This window comes from Micromys minutus, assembly GCF_963924665.1.
Source record: "Micromys minutus genome assembly, chromosome: 14".
NCBI lineage: Eukaryota > Metazoa > Chordata > Mammalia > Rodentia > Muridae > Micromys > Micromys minutus.
Genome location: NC_137983.1, coordinates 46104325 through 46122712, shown reverse-complemented (window position 1 = coordinate 46122712; position 18388 = coordinate 46104325). Strand labels below are relative to the sequence as shown.

At 47.4% G+C, this 18388-nt stretch overlaps 1 protein-coding gene across 4 annotated transcripts in view; it reads left to right on the top strand.

Annotated features, from left to right (window-relative positions):
• SLC20A2 (solute carrier family 20 member 2) overlaps positions 1-16344 on the top strand; it is an 82832-nt gene extending 66488 nt beyond the window's left edge. For all 4 annotated transcript variants that reach the window (XM_080929019.1, XM_080929020.1, XM_080929018.1 and 1 more), the window contains exons 6-11: positions 4206-4322; positions 6453-6656; positions 6868-7459; positions 10526-10705; positions 12251-12335; positions 14968-16344. In XM_080929019.1, the coding sequence (XP_080785145.1) occupies positions 4206-4322; positions 6453-6656; positions 6868-7459; positions 10526-10705; positions 12251-12335; positions 14968-15141 (1352 nt within the window). In that variant the 3' untranslated portion in view covers positions 15142-16344. The remainder of the gene's footprint in view (positions 1-4205; positions 4323-6452; positions 6657-6867; positions 7460-10525; positions 10706-12250; positions 12336-14967) is intronic.
• The last annotated feature ends 2044 nt before the right edge of the window (positions 16345-18388 follow it).

Genomic DNA, 18388 nt, shown 5'->3' with positions numbered 1-18388 from the left:
TTTCTGACCCATCCAATGCCAAGCCCTCCCCCCTCTCTTCCCATCTCCCTCTTTCTCTCCCTCTCTCTCTCTCTCTTTAGAAAACAAACAGTCAAACAAACCAGAGTTGGAAAAAGAAGCACAAGAAACAAATACACAAACACAAAATAGGAAACCATAATATATAAGCAAAAGACCAGTAAAACAACAAAAGCCGGGAGACAGAGATTACGGAAATACGACTGAGTTCACTTTGAGTTGCACATCTACTGCTGGGCATGGAGCTGCCCTTAAGTGCAATTTGTATGCCCAGTGAGACTCCACTGGAGACTCATCTTTTCCTTTGCTAGTGGTTGTGTGTTGGATGGGAGCTTGTGTTCACTTCTCCCTCTCAGTCTGTCTGGAGAGAGCACGGCAGTGCATGCTGCCACTGTCTGAGTCCCTAGGTGTGTCAGTCGTGCTGAGTGAAGGCACTGTTTGCTTGGAATCATCCAACCCCTCTGGCTCTTACAGTCTTTGCATCTCCTCTTCCACATGGCTGCCTGAGCCACGAGGGAGGGGTTGATGGAGACGTCCCATTTGGGACCGAGTGTCCCAAGGTCTCGCTTTGTTCACGTTGTCCTGTGTGGGTCTCTGTATTCCCATCTTGTGTAGAAGGAAGCTTCTCCGAAAATGGCCGAAGAAGGCATTGATCTATAGGGTTAGCAGAACATCATTAAGTCACTTTGTTGTTATGTTCCTTTAGCAAAACAATAGTGTTTGGTTTTCTCCTAGGCCTGTCAGGTCTCAGGTCCTTGACCTCCGAAGCAGTGTCAGACATGGGTTCTAGCTCACAGCCAGGCAGACAGTGGTCGGTTACTCTACAACCTTTGTGCCACTATCACACCAGCATAGTGTACAGGCAGGTCAGCAACAGAGCTCGAAGGCGTTGAATCCAGGTTAGTGTTTCCCTCCTCCTCTGGGGGTATGCAGAGTACCTTCTTGTACCCTGAACAGTTGGCGGTGAAGGCTCTAGTTACACACTGGCCTGACTTTTTCCTGTTTGGTGATATATGTAGGAATTATCTTCAGGAAAAGCCTTGGCAATCTCCTGAATTTACACCTATTTTCATGGGGTCCCTTTGGCCAACAGCACAATTAGATAGAACCCATTCCTGGTGCTGATGAAAAGTGTTCATTGGGGTTTTCTCTCCCTCGTTATTTGGTGACTCCATTTGGATTTCTTTCACATAGGTATATATGTTCAGATGCTTCGACTGAAGTAGGTTTTCATATGACCTCAAATAGCCCCGTCTTCCAACTCTCAGTAACTCTCGCTCTCCACATACCTAGAAAAGGTCTGGAAAGATACACAGCCAATAATCTAGCCCTTGCCTTGGAGAGTGGGAAGTAGGGAGGGTAAGCAAGGGTGAGGAAGCCCAGGCTAAAACCTTACTAGTTTTAATACATGTATTTTGTAGATTCTGTTGATGATCATCATTTGTAAAAAAAAAAAAAAAAAAAAAAAAAAAGAGATGCGAAACCAAATAATGTCAATGAAATTATTAAAGATGCTGTCATTCTTCCCTAAATGATTTGAATATGCTTTGTTCCTTGGGGGGTTTGGAAAAGAACTAAGATGTGTGAGGTTAGCACAGAATCACTATTTATCATGCCTTTGTTGTTTGAAATGAGAGGAGCAGGAGATGAAAAAAGAGTTAAGTGGTGTGAGCTGAAAACAAGTCCCTGGCCTGCATTGCTGGGCCCTGGCAGCCGCTTCTGGCCTAGGAACACAGCCTTTCAAGCTGCACCCTCCTTTGTCTACCCACAGTGGGAAACAGCTACAGTGCCTCAGTGCCCCCCTGAACTTGTGATTATTCGAAACCCTTTGAGAGCCTGACCAGGAGGACAACCCAGTGCAAAGTATTTTGCCACACATTTGTTGTCAAAGAAGCACCCTGAAGTATTGTACTTAGAAGAAATTTTTGCTCTGTGTGTACATTGGTTCAGGTGTTTTCCTTTTTGTTTTCTTGAGACACATAGCCTCATGATAGTTACTTTGTATGCTTTATTGAACTGCTCTAGGATCAAGTTCTGGGTCAGAGCATAGCCTGAGGAGGTTCTGAATCCACAGCTCCGTGCTGTGCCTGGGGTTTCCATGTAAATACCTAACCCCAGCAGCCACCCGCTAACCATAAGCAAGCCAGGGAGATAAGGGGTGTGTTTTCATGTCTGTGAGAGTTCACTCTGACCTCCTGTGTATGTTACTCCTCTTTCAGCCTCTTAAAGATGTATAATGATGCTTTGAGCTGGCTTGTTTGTACAGAATAGTTAAGGCAACATTAGTAAAACTATCTCTCAAAACCAAAAGTGCTTCGAATTTATGCAAATGGCATTCTTAACTATGTATTTTTCAAATTACTAGCTCTGTGTGTGTTGTGGTGTGTGTGTGTGTATGTGTGTGCGTGTGTGAAGTGAAGCCCTGCTGGAGCACGTGCCCAGGCCTCTAGCTTCCTACTACTGGTTCTGGTTCACACAGTTCCTTGGAAACCTACCACCAGCTCAACATTGCTACAATTTGTTTCTAAGCATAAGCAGGCGAACAATGCAACCAGCCTGGAGGAAAACATTGGGTCTCGTATCTCCAGAACTCCTTCTACCCACATATGGCTTGGGTGTGTGCAGAACTGGATGCTGCAGCTATTTAAATCTCTGTAACAATGCATGTTATCAGCCGGTTTAAGAATTGTTACTATTAGAAACAGTGCTGGGGAAAGACGTGGAGAGCCGAGTTTAGTTCCTAGCACCCATCTCAGGTGAATCACAAACTCCTGTCTTGGTCTGGGTTTCTGGCCGACAGCAAATAAGCTGAGGAGAAAAGGGTTTATTTGGTTTATACTCTTCTACAGCATGTTCATCATTGAAGGAAGTCAGGACAGGAGTCGAGCGCAGCAGGAACCTGGAGGCAGGAGCTGATGCAGAGGCCGGGGAGGTGCTGCGTAACAGCTTATTCCTCCTGGCTTGCTTTCTTATTGAACCCTGAGCCCTGAGATGACACCACCCACCATGGGCTGGGCCCACCCTCCTCAATCTCTAATTAAAAAGATGCCTTACAGCTGGATCTCGCGGAGGCATTTTCTCAATTGAGCTTCCCTCCCTTCAGCTAACACCGTGTCCTAAGTTCATAGTAACGTTTGTGTCACGTTTACATATAACTAGCCGGCACACTCCTGTAATTCCAGCTCCAGGGGTGCCCAGTACCTCTGACTTTTACACACACCCACACTCACACGAGTGAGAGCACATGAGTTTTTGCAGGCGTGTATACAAACTCGAGCACACACACACAAATCTTTTTAAAAAATAGAACATTCATGTCTGTATATGTATAGATGTTCGTGTGTGCATGCATGTTTAAGTTCTATATCTGTAGATATTTCTGAGAGGTACCTATTGTCCCCTGGGACAGGAACTAGATACAGCTCAGGGCTGAGCTACAAAGAGTAACGTACTGTTACTGAGCCACCTGTGTCCCTGCCCTAATTGCTATTCATTGCATTACTGGCTCTTGTTGGGGGCTGTGATTCCTTAAATTGACATTTTGATGAAGTGTTACATTTGAGGCTGATATCCTTTAAACATTCCTGTATGTAAGGTCTTTGTTTGGTTTGGGGGTTTTTGCTTGTTGGTTTTGTTTTGGGGTGTTTTGTTTCATGAGAATTGATGCAGTGGTCCTCCAGCCTTTGCTACCCTGTTTCTGGGATTATAGGGTTTTATTTATTTCAAAGCCGACCAGAGTATAACAGCATCTGTGTGTGGATGGATGTTCTTACGTCCATCTGATGGAACGGCAGAGCTGCTGGAGAGACCCAGAAAGGCAGCACAAGCCCGCAGGCTCTGCAGAGCCACTGTTTTCATAGCAGGAGGGGCAGTCTGCGAGGAGAGAAGCCTGGGAACACATTTGTTCAGTCAGCTTAGACACTGACACAGTAGATGAAGTGTTATGTCGAACTTCCTAAGTGCCCGAATGGTAGCATTCTAATAATTCCCAACAAGCAGAAAGTCACAGACTTAATAAACGTGTCTGAAACACGACCCTGCTGTCTGCCCCCAGGTGTGGGCCATGTGTGGTTTGGTTTCATTTGCTTGAGATTTTTGTTACACACAAAACCGAGGTGGCTTGTTTTAGCTGGAGGAGTGGAAGATAAGCTGCTCTGTACCAACCCTGCCGCTCGCTCTGTCCTCAGTGCTGGGCCTGTCGCTCCCCATCTGGGCAATAGCGCTCATCTCCTTCGGCGTCGCTCTGCTGTTCGCCTTCTTCGTGTGGCTGTTCGTCTGTCCGTGGATGAAGAGGAAAATAGCAGGTGAGCGTTTCATTCTTCCCCATGACAAAGCTGCCCTTGGTTCCTGAGACCTCCCGTGTAAACAAACAAGTATCTTTAAGAAGGGAGGAACCGGGGGTGGCAGTGGTCACCAGAATGGCACTGGGACAAGCTCTGCCTCTGGCTCAACGCTGTGTTTCTGGCTCCTATAGCTCCTTGGTCATGTGTGACCCGCGTGGAGATGGTCATTTGTTCTCAAGTATAGCCCTAAGTTAACAATACAGCTAGGTTCTGTCATAGAAAACATTCATCTTTGGGAAAATGCAAACAATTACCATAAAAGATAGTGCATTATGGCAAGAATGGTGGAAATCAAAAGACCAGGTCGTGCAAGTGAAGTAGATTCGTGGTATACTGGACGCAGAGTGGGCTGGGGACACACCAGTGTGGAAATCTGTACAGAGCGCGAAGATACATGGAGGATAAGCTGAAGACCCAGGGTAGCCAAGGGGCTGATTGTCCCAACTTGATCTGTAGATGGAACATAAATTTAATTAAAACCCCAAAATGGGGCCCTCTGGAAGAGCTGTGCTGGCTCTGAACAGGCTCTTTAGAGAGAGTGAGATATCCAAAGGCACAGTTTACCTGAGTAAAGATGCCAGTCAGGTATGGACAGGGTTCAGTGTCACAGGCCATGGAGGAGTACAAAATGAAGCAACAACCATCTGAGGTATCATTTCACACTTATTTGAATGGCTTTTTAACACACTAGCATCACGCTAACTGGGAGAAGAAGAGAAACAAAACAACCAGCCAGAACCTTCAGGCACTGCTGAGGTAAAACGAGGCACAGGGGACAGCTTGGCAGCTCTCAGATTACACGTGCACTGGCCATAAACATTCTCTGAACCATCCCCAGAGAAAGAAAACCTCGGGTCACACAAAAATATGTCTAAAACATCTTCATTGACATCACCAGGATAGAAACACACACACTCACACATACACCCTCACACAAACACACACCCTCACACTCTCTCTCTCTCTCTCTCTCTCTCTCTCTCTCTCTCTCTCTCTCTCTCTCTCACACACACACACACACACACACACACACACACATTCCTCCCCTAACAGATTATCCACTGGAGAATTTAGTGGTGACCCCACGCTATAGTGCTCAGCAGTAACTAGAACCCACTGCCAATCCCATGGCACAGGCAAGCAGCAAAGGTGGCTGTTCTGAGAGCCACACTTCACCTACAAGACTTTCTGGAAAATGCGAATCCGGAAGGTTGAAGATACGACAAACAGTTGACTCAAGTGGGGCTGGGCTAAGGGTCTGACTGCCAGGAGTGCATGTGGGACTTAGGGACTCCTTACATCCCCATTGTCCCTGTTGTCCCCATTGCCGTGATCCTTGCACACACAGATCCAGCACCCATATTGAGCAGCTCACAAATGCCTGAAACTTCCATGAGAATACAGTGCCTCTGGCCTCTGCAAACACTGCATGCGTGTGCACACGCACACACATAAATAGAAATAATAGAAGATCTGAAAGAGATGGCTCTGAACTTAGGGGCGGTTGTTGCTCTTACAGAGGGTGCAGGTTTGGTTCCCACACCATCATGGAAGCTAACAGACATCTGTAGCTACAGTTCCAGAGGATGTGGCCCCAGCTTCCTTGTTTCTTTTGGAGTAAATGGAATATCTTTGTTTCTTTTGAGCAAAATAAGGTTTACTTGTTTCATAGAATCTGATATGATAAAAGAAATCTGAGACCAACAATTATTTAGGAAAAAAGAACAAATATACTAGATAAATACCTTTGAAGACAAGCGTGACAGACATTTCAGTAACTTCAAGGTTGTCTTCCAGAAGAGTTGTAGGTTTGTAGACTGTCAGCCCTGGGAGAGACCGGGTGATCACATTTAATGGTCTTTTATTAGTTTTGGATGTAGTCATAATTCAGGCATAAGTACCAACCATTTACTCAGTAACTGTCTTCAAGATCATTGTTTGGAGTTTCCTGTTTTATTTCCTCAATACATCTGTAGCGTTGTTTCCAGGGCAAATATTAAAGTATACAGAGATATGTTCACATTCTTAATATGTATTTTAAAAAGAAAAAGAATGCATTTCCCAAACCTGTACTTCCTTCTTTCTCTGCAGGCAGATTAGAGAAGGAGAATGCTCTGTCCCGCACTTCTGACGAAAGCCTCAGGAAAGCACAGGAAGCTGAGTCCCCTGTCTTTAAGGAGCTCCCTGGTGCCAAAGCCAGTGATGACAGCGCTGTCCCCCTTACTAGCCTGGCTGGGGAGGCTGTGGGGGCCTCAGAAGGCACGTCAACAGGGAATCACCCCCGGGCTTCCTATGGTAAGGCCAACCTAGAGAGCTTGGGTGTAACACAGAAGACCTCCTCAGGAGTAACCAGCCAGGCTGAGCATGGGGACACAAATGTCCCCAGATTTCATGTATTGCTTGGATGGACAGGGGTCCATCCCAGAGCCTTGTGTATGCTAAACATGTGATCTTCCACTGAGTGGCACACTTCCACCCCAAATAAGCATCTTCTAAATTCTTTCAGGACGAGCACTTTCCATGACTCACGGCTCTGCAAAGTCGCCCATCTCCAACGGTACATTTGGCTTTGAAGGCCACATGAGGAATGACGGTCACGTTTATCATACTGTTCACAAAGACTCGGGGCTCTACAAAGACTTGCTGCACAAGATCCATGTAGACAAGGGCTCTGAGGAGAAACCAGCTCAGGAAAACAACTACAGGCTGCTTCGGAGGAACAACAGTTACACGTGCTACACAGCAGCCATCTGTGGGATGCCAGTGCACACCACCTTCAGAGCCTCAGACACCTCCTCTGCCCCCGAGGACAGTGAGAAGCTGGTGGGTGACACTGTGTCCTATTCCAAGAAGAGGCTTCGCTACGACAGCTACTCCAGCTACTGCAATGCAGTAGCTGAGGCAGAGATCGAGGCCGAAGAGGGTGGTGTAGAAATGAGGCTGGCTTCTGAGCTGGCCGATCCTGACCAGCCTCACGAGGACCCCACGGAGGAAGAGAAAGAGGAGAAGGACTCTGCAGAGGTCCACCTGCTGTTCCACTTCCTCCAAGTCCTCACTGCCTGCTTTGGGTCCTTTGCTCACGGTGGCAATGATGTGAGGTGAGTCTCTTTATTCACTCAACAGGAAGGGCCTACTGTGTGCTGGGACACACGTCCCTCCACTGGGCAGAGGGGAGCACAGACAAGTTAGCAAGCATGTAAGTACGCACAGAGTGCCTAGAGAGCAAGAAGGGAGCACCCAGCCACATGGGGAAGCTCAGTGAGCAGGGGCTAAAAGAGGCGAGGGAGCCAGCCACGTGACCATTGCTGAAGAGCACAAAGGGAGAAGTGGGGCAGGCCTGGACTACTGGGCAAAGAGCAGGAGCCCTTGGAAAGGAGAAAGTGGGGAACTGAATCAAGTCGTGGTATGGCCATGTGGCGACGTAAGGGAATTGTGTTCTGCTAGGCCAGAACTGTGCAGCAGGAGTCGGGGGCTCTGAAGGCTGGGTCAGTGTGTCTGCTTCATCCTCAGGAACTCACTTCTAGTCCAGACCATGCAGCTAAACCCTGTCTTAAGAATAAGCTGTTCAGGGGCTGGAGAGGTAACTCAGCAGTTAAGAGCACTAGCTGCTCTTGTAGAGACCCTGTGTTCAATTTCCAGCACCCACAGGGTGGCTCACAGCCATTCTTAACCCCAGTTGCCAGAGATCCAGTGCCCTCTTCTGGCCTCCATGGGCACCAGGCATGCATTCGGTACACAGGCACACAGATCAAGAAGAATATACACTTAAAATATATAAGTACTTTTAAATTCTTAAGCAAGTAGTTATCGGAAGGACTTTCTCACTGTGAGAGAAGAGGGAACCACCATAAGGGCTGACGGATCCTTCCAACTTATTCTGTGACTGTCACGGGTGGGTGAACAGTTAGGACATTACTAACAATGACCCAAGGAAAGGGCAGAGACATGGTACAGTAGCCAGGGTCTTAATATTTAATTTCAGTATGGGACCAATAGAATTGATAAGCAGTTTAGACCAGCAGTTCTCAGCCTTCCTAATACTACTACCCCTTAATATAGCTCCTCTTTTGGGGTACCCACAACCATAACATTACTTTGTTGCTACTTCATAACTGTAATTTCCCTATTCTTAAGAACTGTAAATGTCTGATATGTAGGTGGTCTTAGGTGACCCTGTGAAAGATCCACAGGTTGAGAACCACTGAATCAGGCAGATATGAAAGGAGAAAGCCTGCTCCGTCAGTTTTAGCTCTGGCAAATCTGAGGATGAGTTACCATGCTAGCAAGTACAGCCCAGAGAGGGCTGGTTTGGGGCTAAGCAGTTAGAGCTCACATTAGACACAAACCTGTAATGTCCAAGTGACAGCCAAGGTAGCAGCCAGCTGGGTATGTCTGCGGTCGGTACCGATCAGGCTGGGTATAGATGAGGACCTATGCCCATAAAGCAGTGGTGCAGGGTAGAAATCTTGGCAGTGAGGGAGGGAAAGGAAAGAAGCAGAACGGGGAGAGATGAGAAACATCAGGAAGATATGTCAAGCTGGGTAGTCAGAAGAACTTTCCAGCCAGCTCTTTGTGGATATTTCGCAGTACCTGGCAGCACTCCTGCCTCTTAAGTCTTTGCTCGGTTTTAAATAGTTGGTTTCAAAGATGTTTCCAAACATCAAACAAAAGACTGAGTACCTGTGTTTTGTCGGTGTGTAAGTTTCCAGGCCTAGAGACATGAATAACAGCGGTGTGCTGAGCTCAGACGCAGGGACCGGCGTATGACTGACAGGAGGACATGCTGTAGATTTAACTTCGTCGGAACGGGGCTTGAGTTCTGTGAGCCTCGCTTGCCTAGAATGTGGGAAGTCATGTCAGGACAGCACTGCAGTTACAACAAAAACAGCCGTGTTGTTCTGGCTTTAGCCCCTGAATGACAGGCAAGACAGTGCATGTGGTCCCCATCCATCACCTGTCACCGTCCCCAGAAACGTGGTGATGCCACCTCAGTACAGCAGCAGCGTGGCGGTCCGTGGATCTGTGCAAGGGTGCTGTGGGAACTGCAGCCTTTGGGGAAGCTGCCTCAGTAAGCCTTGGAGGGCCTCCACAGGAATAGCCAGAGGGCTGCATGGCAGAGGACAGAATGACAGACTTAAGTCCAGCTGGCAGCCATTTTGTGGACCCAGCTGTGCAGCTTTCTGTGTGGTGACGCAGCGGCTCTCCCTCTATGAACAAAGCTTTGGGGGTTCAAGCTCCAGCTTAGAGAGATCAGAAAAACATTCATGAAAATTACTATTCCCAACACACAGTAACTACTTAAGGTGACAGAGCAATTGCTTACAACTCAGCAACTGTCGATGAGGCTTTGAAACAGTGTCATCTGATTTAAAACAACAACAAAAAAAAAAAAAAAAAATTCAGAAATAGTCTGACAACATAGTCATCCGGGAAAAGGATTATCAAGTTCCTGTCAGGACTCAGCACAGAACCATTTGCAATTCACCATGATCCTCTTTGGGACAACTGTGTCCTTCAAACCCAAAGCTAAGAAATGTGACGTTTCCCACCCAGCATCACATAGAGCAGAGCTGACTTGGAAGCCAGTCCACGCCGACCCTCAACACTGTCTACACAGCTGTGCCAGGCAGGGCAGGGACTGGATCTGGAGAGGTCACTGAAAGCCACATGACTTTGAGAGGTCTGGGGAAACACGGGATGCTTCAAGCAGTGTCCGTAGGAGCGCCATGGACGTGGGATTCTCGGGTGAAGCCAAGGATAGTGCCAGGCTTCCAGGACAGTTGTAAGAATCCATATTATCAATGATGGCCGTGAGTCCACAGTGTGAGGACTGACTGGTCTGTCCACACTAGCAGCTAGCATCAAATGGCAGCGGAAGATGGGAAGGGATTTGAAGGAAAGAAAGAACTTGGCTGTGGGATTTACTCCCGAGTGCTTTTTTTAGTACTTTTTCACAACCATGTACATGTCCTGAACACTGCTTAACTCTGCCTAAGATGGTTTTAGAAGTTTATTTCAGTAGAAGTCATTTATCACCCCAGGTTACATAAGCTACAAATACAGTATGACTAGATGATTTCAAAAACTAAGAAGTCACTATATACTGTCTAGTGCTGTGCCTATGTATAGACAGTGAACCTTTCTTTTATTTTATGTTTTGCCAGCAATGCTATTGGTCCGCTCGTGGCTTTGTGGCTGATATATCAACAAGATACGCAAGAAGCTGCCACTCCAGTCTGGCTGCTGTTTTATGGAGGAGTTGGCATTTGCACAGGTCTCTGGGTTTGGGGCAGGAGAGTGATCCAGACCATGGGGAAGGATCTCACACCCATCACACCATCCAGGTGAGGCACAGATTAGGCCTGAGGAGGCGGTGCTTAGTAGGTGGGCCCCACTGCAGAAATCAACCTTTCAGATTATTTTTTAAAAAGATTTATTCATTTATTAAATACAAGTCCACTGTAGCTGTCTTCAGACACACCAGAAGGGGGCTTCAGATTCCATTACAGATGGTTGTGAGCCACCATGTGGTTGCTGGGTTTGAACTCAGGACCTCTGGAAGAGCAGTTAGTGCTCTTAGCCACTGCTCCAGCCCAACCTATTAGATCCTTCTGGTGCTGTTCTCCCTCACTGATAGTCATGGTGAGAAAGAGCAGAAGGATCTCTCCTGACCTCATTCCCCACCAGTAAGCCTCTTCCTCTTCCTCCTTCCCAAGGCCATCTATACTGGCACCAGGATGAAGGCAGGAAGAAAAAAAGGGAGATGCTGAAGCCAAGAGGGAGGACAAACTAGGAGGCTGCCTTAGTTCCCATCTATCTACAGCGTTCTAATGCAGTCTGACAGTGGGGCAAACTGGAACCAGACCAGCCTAGTCCAGAACTCCCTAGCCATGCCCACTCTCCTATTCTAGGACCCATCTGGGGTCTTTCCTGGGCTAGTTGGCTTCTGTGGCCAATTCAGAATCCCCGAGGTAAGCAGTTTTAAACGAGGAATAGTTGGTTGCTTGTGGCTCATACTTTTACAGGTCAGTTCAGTTTGTCCTCATTCTTCAGGAAGATACAGAAGCACACAGTATGGTGGGAACCTGTGTCACAGGAAAAAAAACAAAATTCCCTTCACAGCCAACAAGCAAAAGCAAACTACAGAAAGACCAGAGTCCTACACCCCTCAAGGATATGCTCCAGTGACCCAGACACCCCCACTTAGAGATTGTACCACCTCCCAAAGAATCTAGCACCATTCTAGGGACCCAGCTTTGACATGCAGGCCTTTGTGGAGCACAAACTCCAAACTGTGGCACCTGCCTATCCCCAAATATTCCAAGCCCTGAGATCTGTTGGCCTCCAGGACCTTTAGGCTGTGCATATCTGAAGCACATCCCTAGTCATTCTCGGGGTGGTCGGCCTGTGGGTGTGTTGTTCAAGGCTAAGTAGCAGATCTCAGCTTACAGACTACAATTTTCAGTTCCCTGTCCTTAAAATCCATCCTAACAAAAGGTTGTTTTAGAAGACTAGATCGAAGAAAAATTGATCATCTGAAGATTGCTTTTTTGTGGTACGTTCACAGGTTGTTTAAGATGTGAGCCTGGTTTCTCCTTTGCCCCTTTAGAAATGAGCAGTTTAGCATCTTACCTCACAGCAGGAATTTCTGACCCAGTTCCACACTTCAGGTTGGAAAACATGTTAGGAAAACAAGGTCATTGGGCGTCAGCTGCACAGCCCGATGCCCTGCTGCGAGCAACAGTGTCTTGTTCTCCTAATGGTCATCTGGCTCAGGCAGCAGTCCATAACCAGCTTACAGAATGTTCTGGCAAGACTTCTGCAGCCACGGGGTGTCGGCAAGGCCACACAAAGAGCTCCTGTGATTGTCTTCCTGTTCTCCCCCACAGTGGCTTCACTATTGAGCTGGCCTCTGCCTTCACTGTGGTGATCGCCTCCAACATTGGGCTTCCTGTCAGCACCACGCACTGCAAGGTAGGCCTCTGCCAGCCAGAGACTGCCATTCTGAGGGGAAGGGAGCAGCTACGCTGTGTGGTTGCTGGGGACTGACTGCCAGGGCTGTTTGCTTCCCTAGTGTCTCCCTCCTAAGCCTTCCTGATCCTCCTCATGGCACCTGCTGTTGAAGCTGTGCTTTCTCAGCACCAGGGGGAGAGCTTCCACTTGCCCTGTGCCCCTCACTGTTCCCACCTGCAAGTTTCTTTTGAAGCCGAGTGTGCAGGCTCACACGGGATGCCACTGCGCAGAACTGACCTCAGAGTAGGACAGAAACAGAAGTGAGCAAAATTTATTTCAGAGCAGTTTTAAGATGTGGCTATGTCTGGTTTTCCCCCTCGCAGGATGCTCAGACTGACTCTGTTGCCCTAGAGTGGATTCCAAATGAGGGGCAGGAGGTAGCTCCTGATGCTGGCATGATGTTTTAATGTCCAGTTATTCACAGGGTTCAAGTCTTCACCTAGTGTTCTATCCCTCTTAATTGAAATCAATCTGTAGACATCACCATAACAACCAACTCGACTCTATTGTATGAGACAGATCCCCACTGGGCCCTGATGGAAGTGCAGTGTGATTTAACCTCTCACTAGCATTTCCCCAGTCCCACAGATGAGGGGTGGACGCAGAGAGAGGTTAAGGAGCGGTCCCACCCAGGGCTGGCATACTGCTCCACTGTTCCCTCCTTAGTACAAGGGAGGAAGGCGAGGAGAGACTGCACACCCACTGCTTACCCACAGGGACTGCTCCAATTCCGGTTGTTTTTAAAATAACGAAAGGTTCTTTCGAGGCTCAGAATGATCGTGTGTGTGCCTGGCACAAGAGATCCCGAGGTCAGTCCATAGTGCCGTGAAAAATAAAGTACAAATTATCCAAGAAGCACGGGTTCACGGAAGTACCTCAACAAAAAACAAGGTGGCCATGAAAATAACCATCTCCCTGCTCATCACTTTACTCTGTGCTGGGGGCTCCCACTGAGGAAGTGCTCTAAACACACACTTTCCCCAGGGAAAGGCCACCAGTGTCGCACCTTCTATTACATTTATTTACTTACTTATTCAGTGTGTATGTGGGGGAGAGGGAGGGGGAAGGGAGAGAGGGAGAGAGTTGGGGGACAGATAGAGAGGGAGCGCAACATTAATGTGGCTGTCAGAGGACAACTTGCAGGACTCTGTTCATCAGCCTTAGATGACAGCTGTGTGGGTGAGCACCTTTACCCACTGAGCCATCTCAGCTTCCCACTTCCTTGCCTTTTGACGGCATAAACAGTCTCACCTGCCTGGCTTCCCTGACTGTTGTTGCCTATTCTCCGGCTTCTCCACAGTAATGGAAAGTGCTAAAATATAAGTCCCAGCCATAGAGGGAAACTACTGCTTAACGATTCTAACCTGCCTAGAAGGGAGCTTGATTAGGAGTGTGGAGGCCGGTGAGAGTAACAGAGAGCGTGAATACCCGGTGTGTGTGGGAATGCCACAGTGAATCCGTTATGTTCACACACTGATTTCAAACGAAACTCTCAAGTCAGGCATGCTCATGCATGCCTTTAGTCCAAGGACTCAGGAACCAGACCCTCTTGACAGAATCTCTTGAGTGTAAGGCTAGCCTGGTCTATATAGCAAGTTCCAGGCCAGCCTGGGCTACATAGCGAGACCCTATCTCAAAAAAAAAAAAAAAAAAAAGCTATTAACTAAAGTAAAATAGAATTAAACTTTAATTTTCACCTTGAATTATAACTTGCCCAATATTTATACCATAATAAGGACACTTTATTAAGAGATTTATATCTAAATTGTAAAGACCTTAACAAACAAATATGTGTGTTATTTCCACCAAGGTAACTGCACTAACCACATGATCAGTTTTGTCTCCTTGGAACAATGAGTAGTCCAAGGATAAGCTGTTGACATGAGCAGATACCACATGGCACCACAGAGGGATGGTGTGCATGCAGAAAGGCCAAACAAAGCTAACGGGAAAACTGCCCACATCCGAGATAAAAATACAGAATCTCGAGCTTAATTATCAACAGTAGCCAGTTAGAAAGTGTCTCAGCCGGGGGCAACGGTCACAGAACTTGGAGGGTTGCAGGGGAACACAGTGCTTCCACAATAATTCTAGTAGGGAACAAGGCTGTTGAGATGGCTTAGTGGGGAGTGTGCTGTGGTCGAGCTGGACATGCTGAATGCTAACCCTGGGACCCGCAAGGTGGAAGAGAAGTGAGTCCCTGAAGTTGTCCTCTGGTCTCCACGCATGTGCCGTGGCATGCATGCCCACATGCATTAAATAAATATGAACTAATTATTTAAAAACTTAAGGAAATGTAAGGAATGTACATGGTGAAGACTCAGCATATGCTGACATATGAAAGGAAGATGGGGGCTGGGCACTCGTCAAACACAGCTCGGTAGAAATGTTCTTTACAGAGGGAAACTATGTTGGGAGCATGAATTATGAAGTCTATAAAATGATCTCCATAGAAAACTAATGTGGGGCTCAGGTCACGTGATGCGGGCTGTTGCTGTCATAGACAACTGAAAGTCGATGTTTGTGAAGGTCTTCTGTCCTTTGGGTCCTGTAAAGTAGACCTCATTCCTACTGAGACGTCTCTGCCCTACAGGTGGGCTCAGTGGTAGCCGTGGGCTGGATCCGCTCCCGGAAGGCTGTGGACTGGCGCCTCTTCCGGAACATATTTATCGCCTGGTTCGTGACGGTGCCGGTGGCCGGGCTCTTCAGTGCTGCTGTCATGGCTCTCCTCATGTATATATGTGGTTTTATGTCTTCCAGTCGGTAAACGGCCGTGGGGATGCTATGACATGGAATGACCCGCACCTCCCACCCCTGCTTTCTCTGACACATGCACACCCCTTCCACACACCTTCCAGATGACTTCATGCCACCCCTGCTCACCCAGGCCACAGATCACTTCCAGAATTAACCTACCTACTGTACATAGTAGTATATACATCAAGCCGCTGTTGTGATGACATAATGCGGTGCGGTTACTTATATTAAATATATGTTGTATACCTAGAATAGGTAGCATTCATTTCAGACAAACTCAGAATGAAAGTGGAGGTTATTGCCAAAATGCAATATTTGGTTAATTGTATATAATGATTTCAGTGGTGGCAACTGTAGAGCATTAAAGCCTGTTTTAAATACACTGTAATATAAGTGAGACACAGTATACTTAGTACAAACCTGGGCAAGTTCCCAGCCCTTGTGTGATTGCATAATGCTGGGGCAGGTGTTCACAAGTGCTTTCTCCGAAGAGTGTGTTCATGAGTCGTGTAATGTATCCCGATAGCTTTTGTAAATACTTAAACTGTAATTTTAATGGTATGCTTCCCTTAGACTTTTATGATTGGAGAATTTTGGAAAGTACCAAAGAAATAGGGGATAACTTGCCAGTGTTACATCTTCCCGTTGTTTGTCTCCCTTCCCACTGGCCATGACAGTGAACCTGGTTGCACCAGCCAGGCGAGCTCGGAACTCGGCCACCCACCAGCAGCAGCCACGCGGCTGCCACACCAGATACCGGAAAGTTTGTTCAGTGGCCTTTCACTGTCACCAGCGTGGATGACATGCAGCAGCGGGGGTGTAGGATTAAACACTACATACATATCAAGTCCAGCTCCAGTGTCCCTCCCAGCCGCGCCCTGTGGCCTGAAAAGCAGGGTTCTTGTTGCAAACGTTAGAGCCTGTGAGGCTTGGAAGCCGTAAACTCAGGGCTTGGCGGGAAGATTTGGCGAGGACACTGGGCACAGGGATCTTTGAGGCCTTTTCTATGTCGAACATCCGAGGTTCTCCTGTGGAGCCATTATTCTCTTCTGACGGTGGGAGAGAGTCGGTGTGACTAAAATGTTAAGAGCCTGAAACCATGGAAACGCTGCTAATATTTTTATATTGACATACATTTTCACGGTACTTCATTGTAATTTTTCATTAATCAAGCATATTAAATTTATAATAAAAAGTACCCCTCAAAAGCTTACTTCTGAAGTCCTTCCTTTCAGAGTTCCCACAAAAATAAAAACTTTTGTAGAGATTTCAGATGCTTTCTGTTGGCCTTTCCCTACATCTGACTACTGTTCCCTGTCTGTGCAGAACCAGTACACTAGACAAGAAAGGGAAGGTGACCCACACTCTGCAGGCAAGGGTGTAGTCACCCATCCACTGTGATGAGAATGTCTGCTCCGGGCCTGGTAAAGGGAGGACCACACTCTAGTGGAGCTCACCTTGGCTCTTTGTTTCTGCAGGCTCTCACTGGCCTGGTCTTTTCTCTAGCTGGGACACTCACAGGGAAACCTTTCACGTTCCACACTGTGGCAGCAGTGTCACCAAAGAGCATGGGTAATGGATGAGAACCACCATCCAGGTGTGTGGGTGTCACCGCCACTGCCGAATCTGAAACCCTCTCCTAAAATGGCACCTTGCTGTCTGCATTTGATAAACCTCAGGAAACTCAGTCTCCTCTCAGATTTATCGGTGAGAAAGCAGTCTCCGGTGTGAGAAAACACTCTGAAGGCCACAAGTCCCACTGTTCTCGGGCAGTAGCCTGTGCCCTAGAAGGGTCACCTGAGCCCTAGCAGGCAAACTGCAGAAGCTGAGGCCCAGTCGGCGAAGGGATCTGGAGAGGTCACGGAGAGGTCATGCATCCCCAGCAATGTGAAGGACACCTGGCCCAGGACATGTTCTGTCATCTGACAAGGACAGGGTTACTTTATGTGTCATTTCAAGGGAGAAGGGGAAAGCCCACTCCAACAGATAATAATCTTAATGCCAGTGTCCAGACAAGGGTTCCTGTGTGTGATACCCAAAGGGAATTCATGAGTCCCTGACATCTTTGTGTGTGGCCAGACAAACTTCCCATGCAAAGGAACGCTGCCTGAGGAGCGAGACGAGAAAGCCATGCTCGGAGGAAGACCCTCATGCTTCATTGCCCTTTCCTCAGAGCCCGAACTGGTAACTACCCCAGTGAGTCTCAAACACAGTTTACAGCCCCTTGCAGAGAGAGTAAACAACCCTTTTCACAGGGATCACATAAGACCATTGGAAGTCACAAATATTATTTACATTAAAATTACAGTTAAGTAGCAACAAAAATAGTGTTATAGCTGGGAGCCACCACAACATGAGGACCTGTATTAGGGCCGTGGCCTTAGGAAGGGTGAGAACCACCACTTTAAACACACATTAATCTTCAACAGGCAATTCTTAAGTCCTCTCCTCTCAAGCAACACAAGAATCCATCCCAGACGCTGGGTGTGGTCACACAGTTTTGCTTCCAGCTCTTAGGAGGCTAAGGTAGGTAGATCTAAGTTCCAGCACAGTCTACATAGCAAGAAGCCAGGTGAGGGGACTATCGCAGTCGCACTTGCTTAGTAGTTAAAACTATGAAATATGGATCCGTTGGTACTTTGTCGAGGCCTGTTAAGGAAAAGCTACTGCCTCTAGATCAAAAGAACGCAACTGAGTTCCACTTCTGCTCTGCCCCAACAGTTATATCACAGGCTGTTGCCTCCCGTAGGAGTTAATCACGCTGGGCCTATCAATCACCTGGCCAAGAGTGATTAACTCTCAGGAAAGATGACTGTCCAGATTGCTGTGGGGCTTTGAATGAAAATGGCCCCAGATAGGCTCTTAGGGAGTGGCACTATTGGGAGATGTGTCCTTGTTGGAGGAAGCACTTCTCTGAGGGTGGCTTGGAGGTTTCAAGTACCCAGCACATCTGCCTGCCATGCTTCCTGCCATAACTGACTGAACCTCTGAACCTGTCAGCCAGCCCCAATTAAATGTTCTTCGTAAGAGTTGCTGTGGTCATGGCGTCTGTTCACAGCAGTAAAACCCTACTAAGAAAACTTCCTAAGAAGCTGGGAAGAATAATTGTCACCTTAATGAGACGATGTTTCTCTCAGAAGTGTCCTAATGCAGTCAGTCACCTTCAAGCCTTCACTAGTAAGCCTGCACACTTCTCAGAGTTCTAACCGAAAACACCATGTTTTTTTCAGATGCCAGCTAAAGGCCTTACTAAAAGA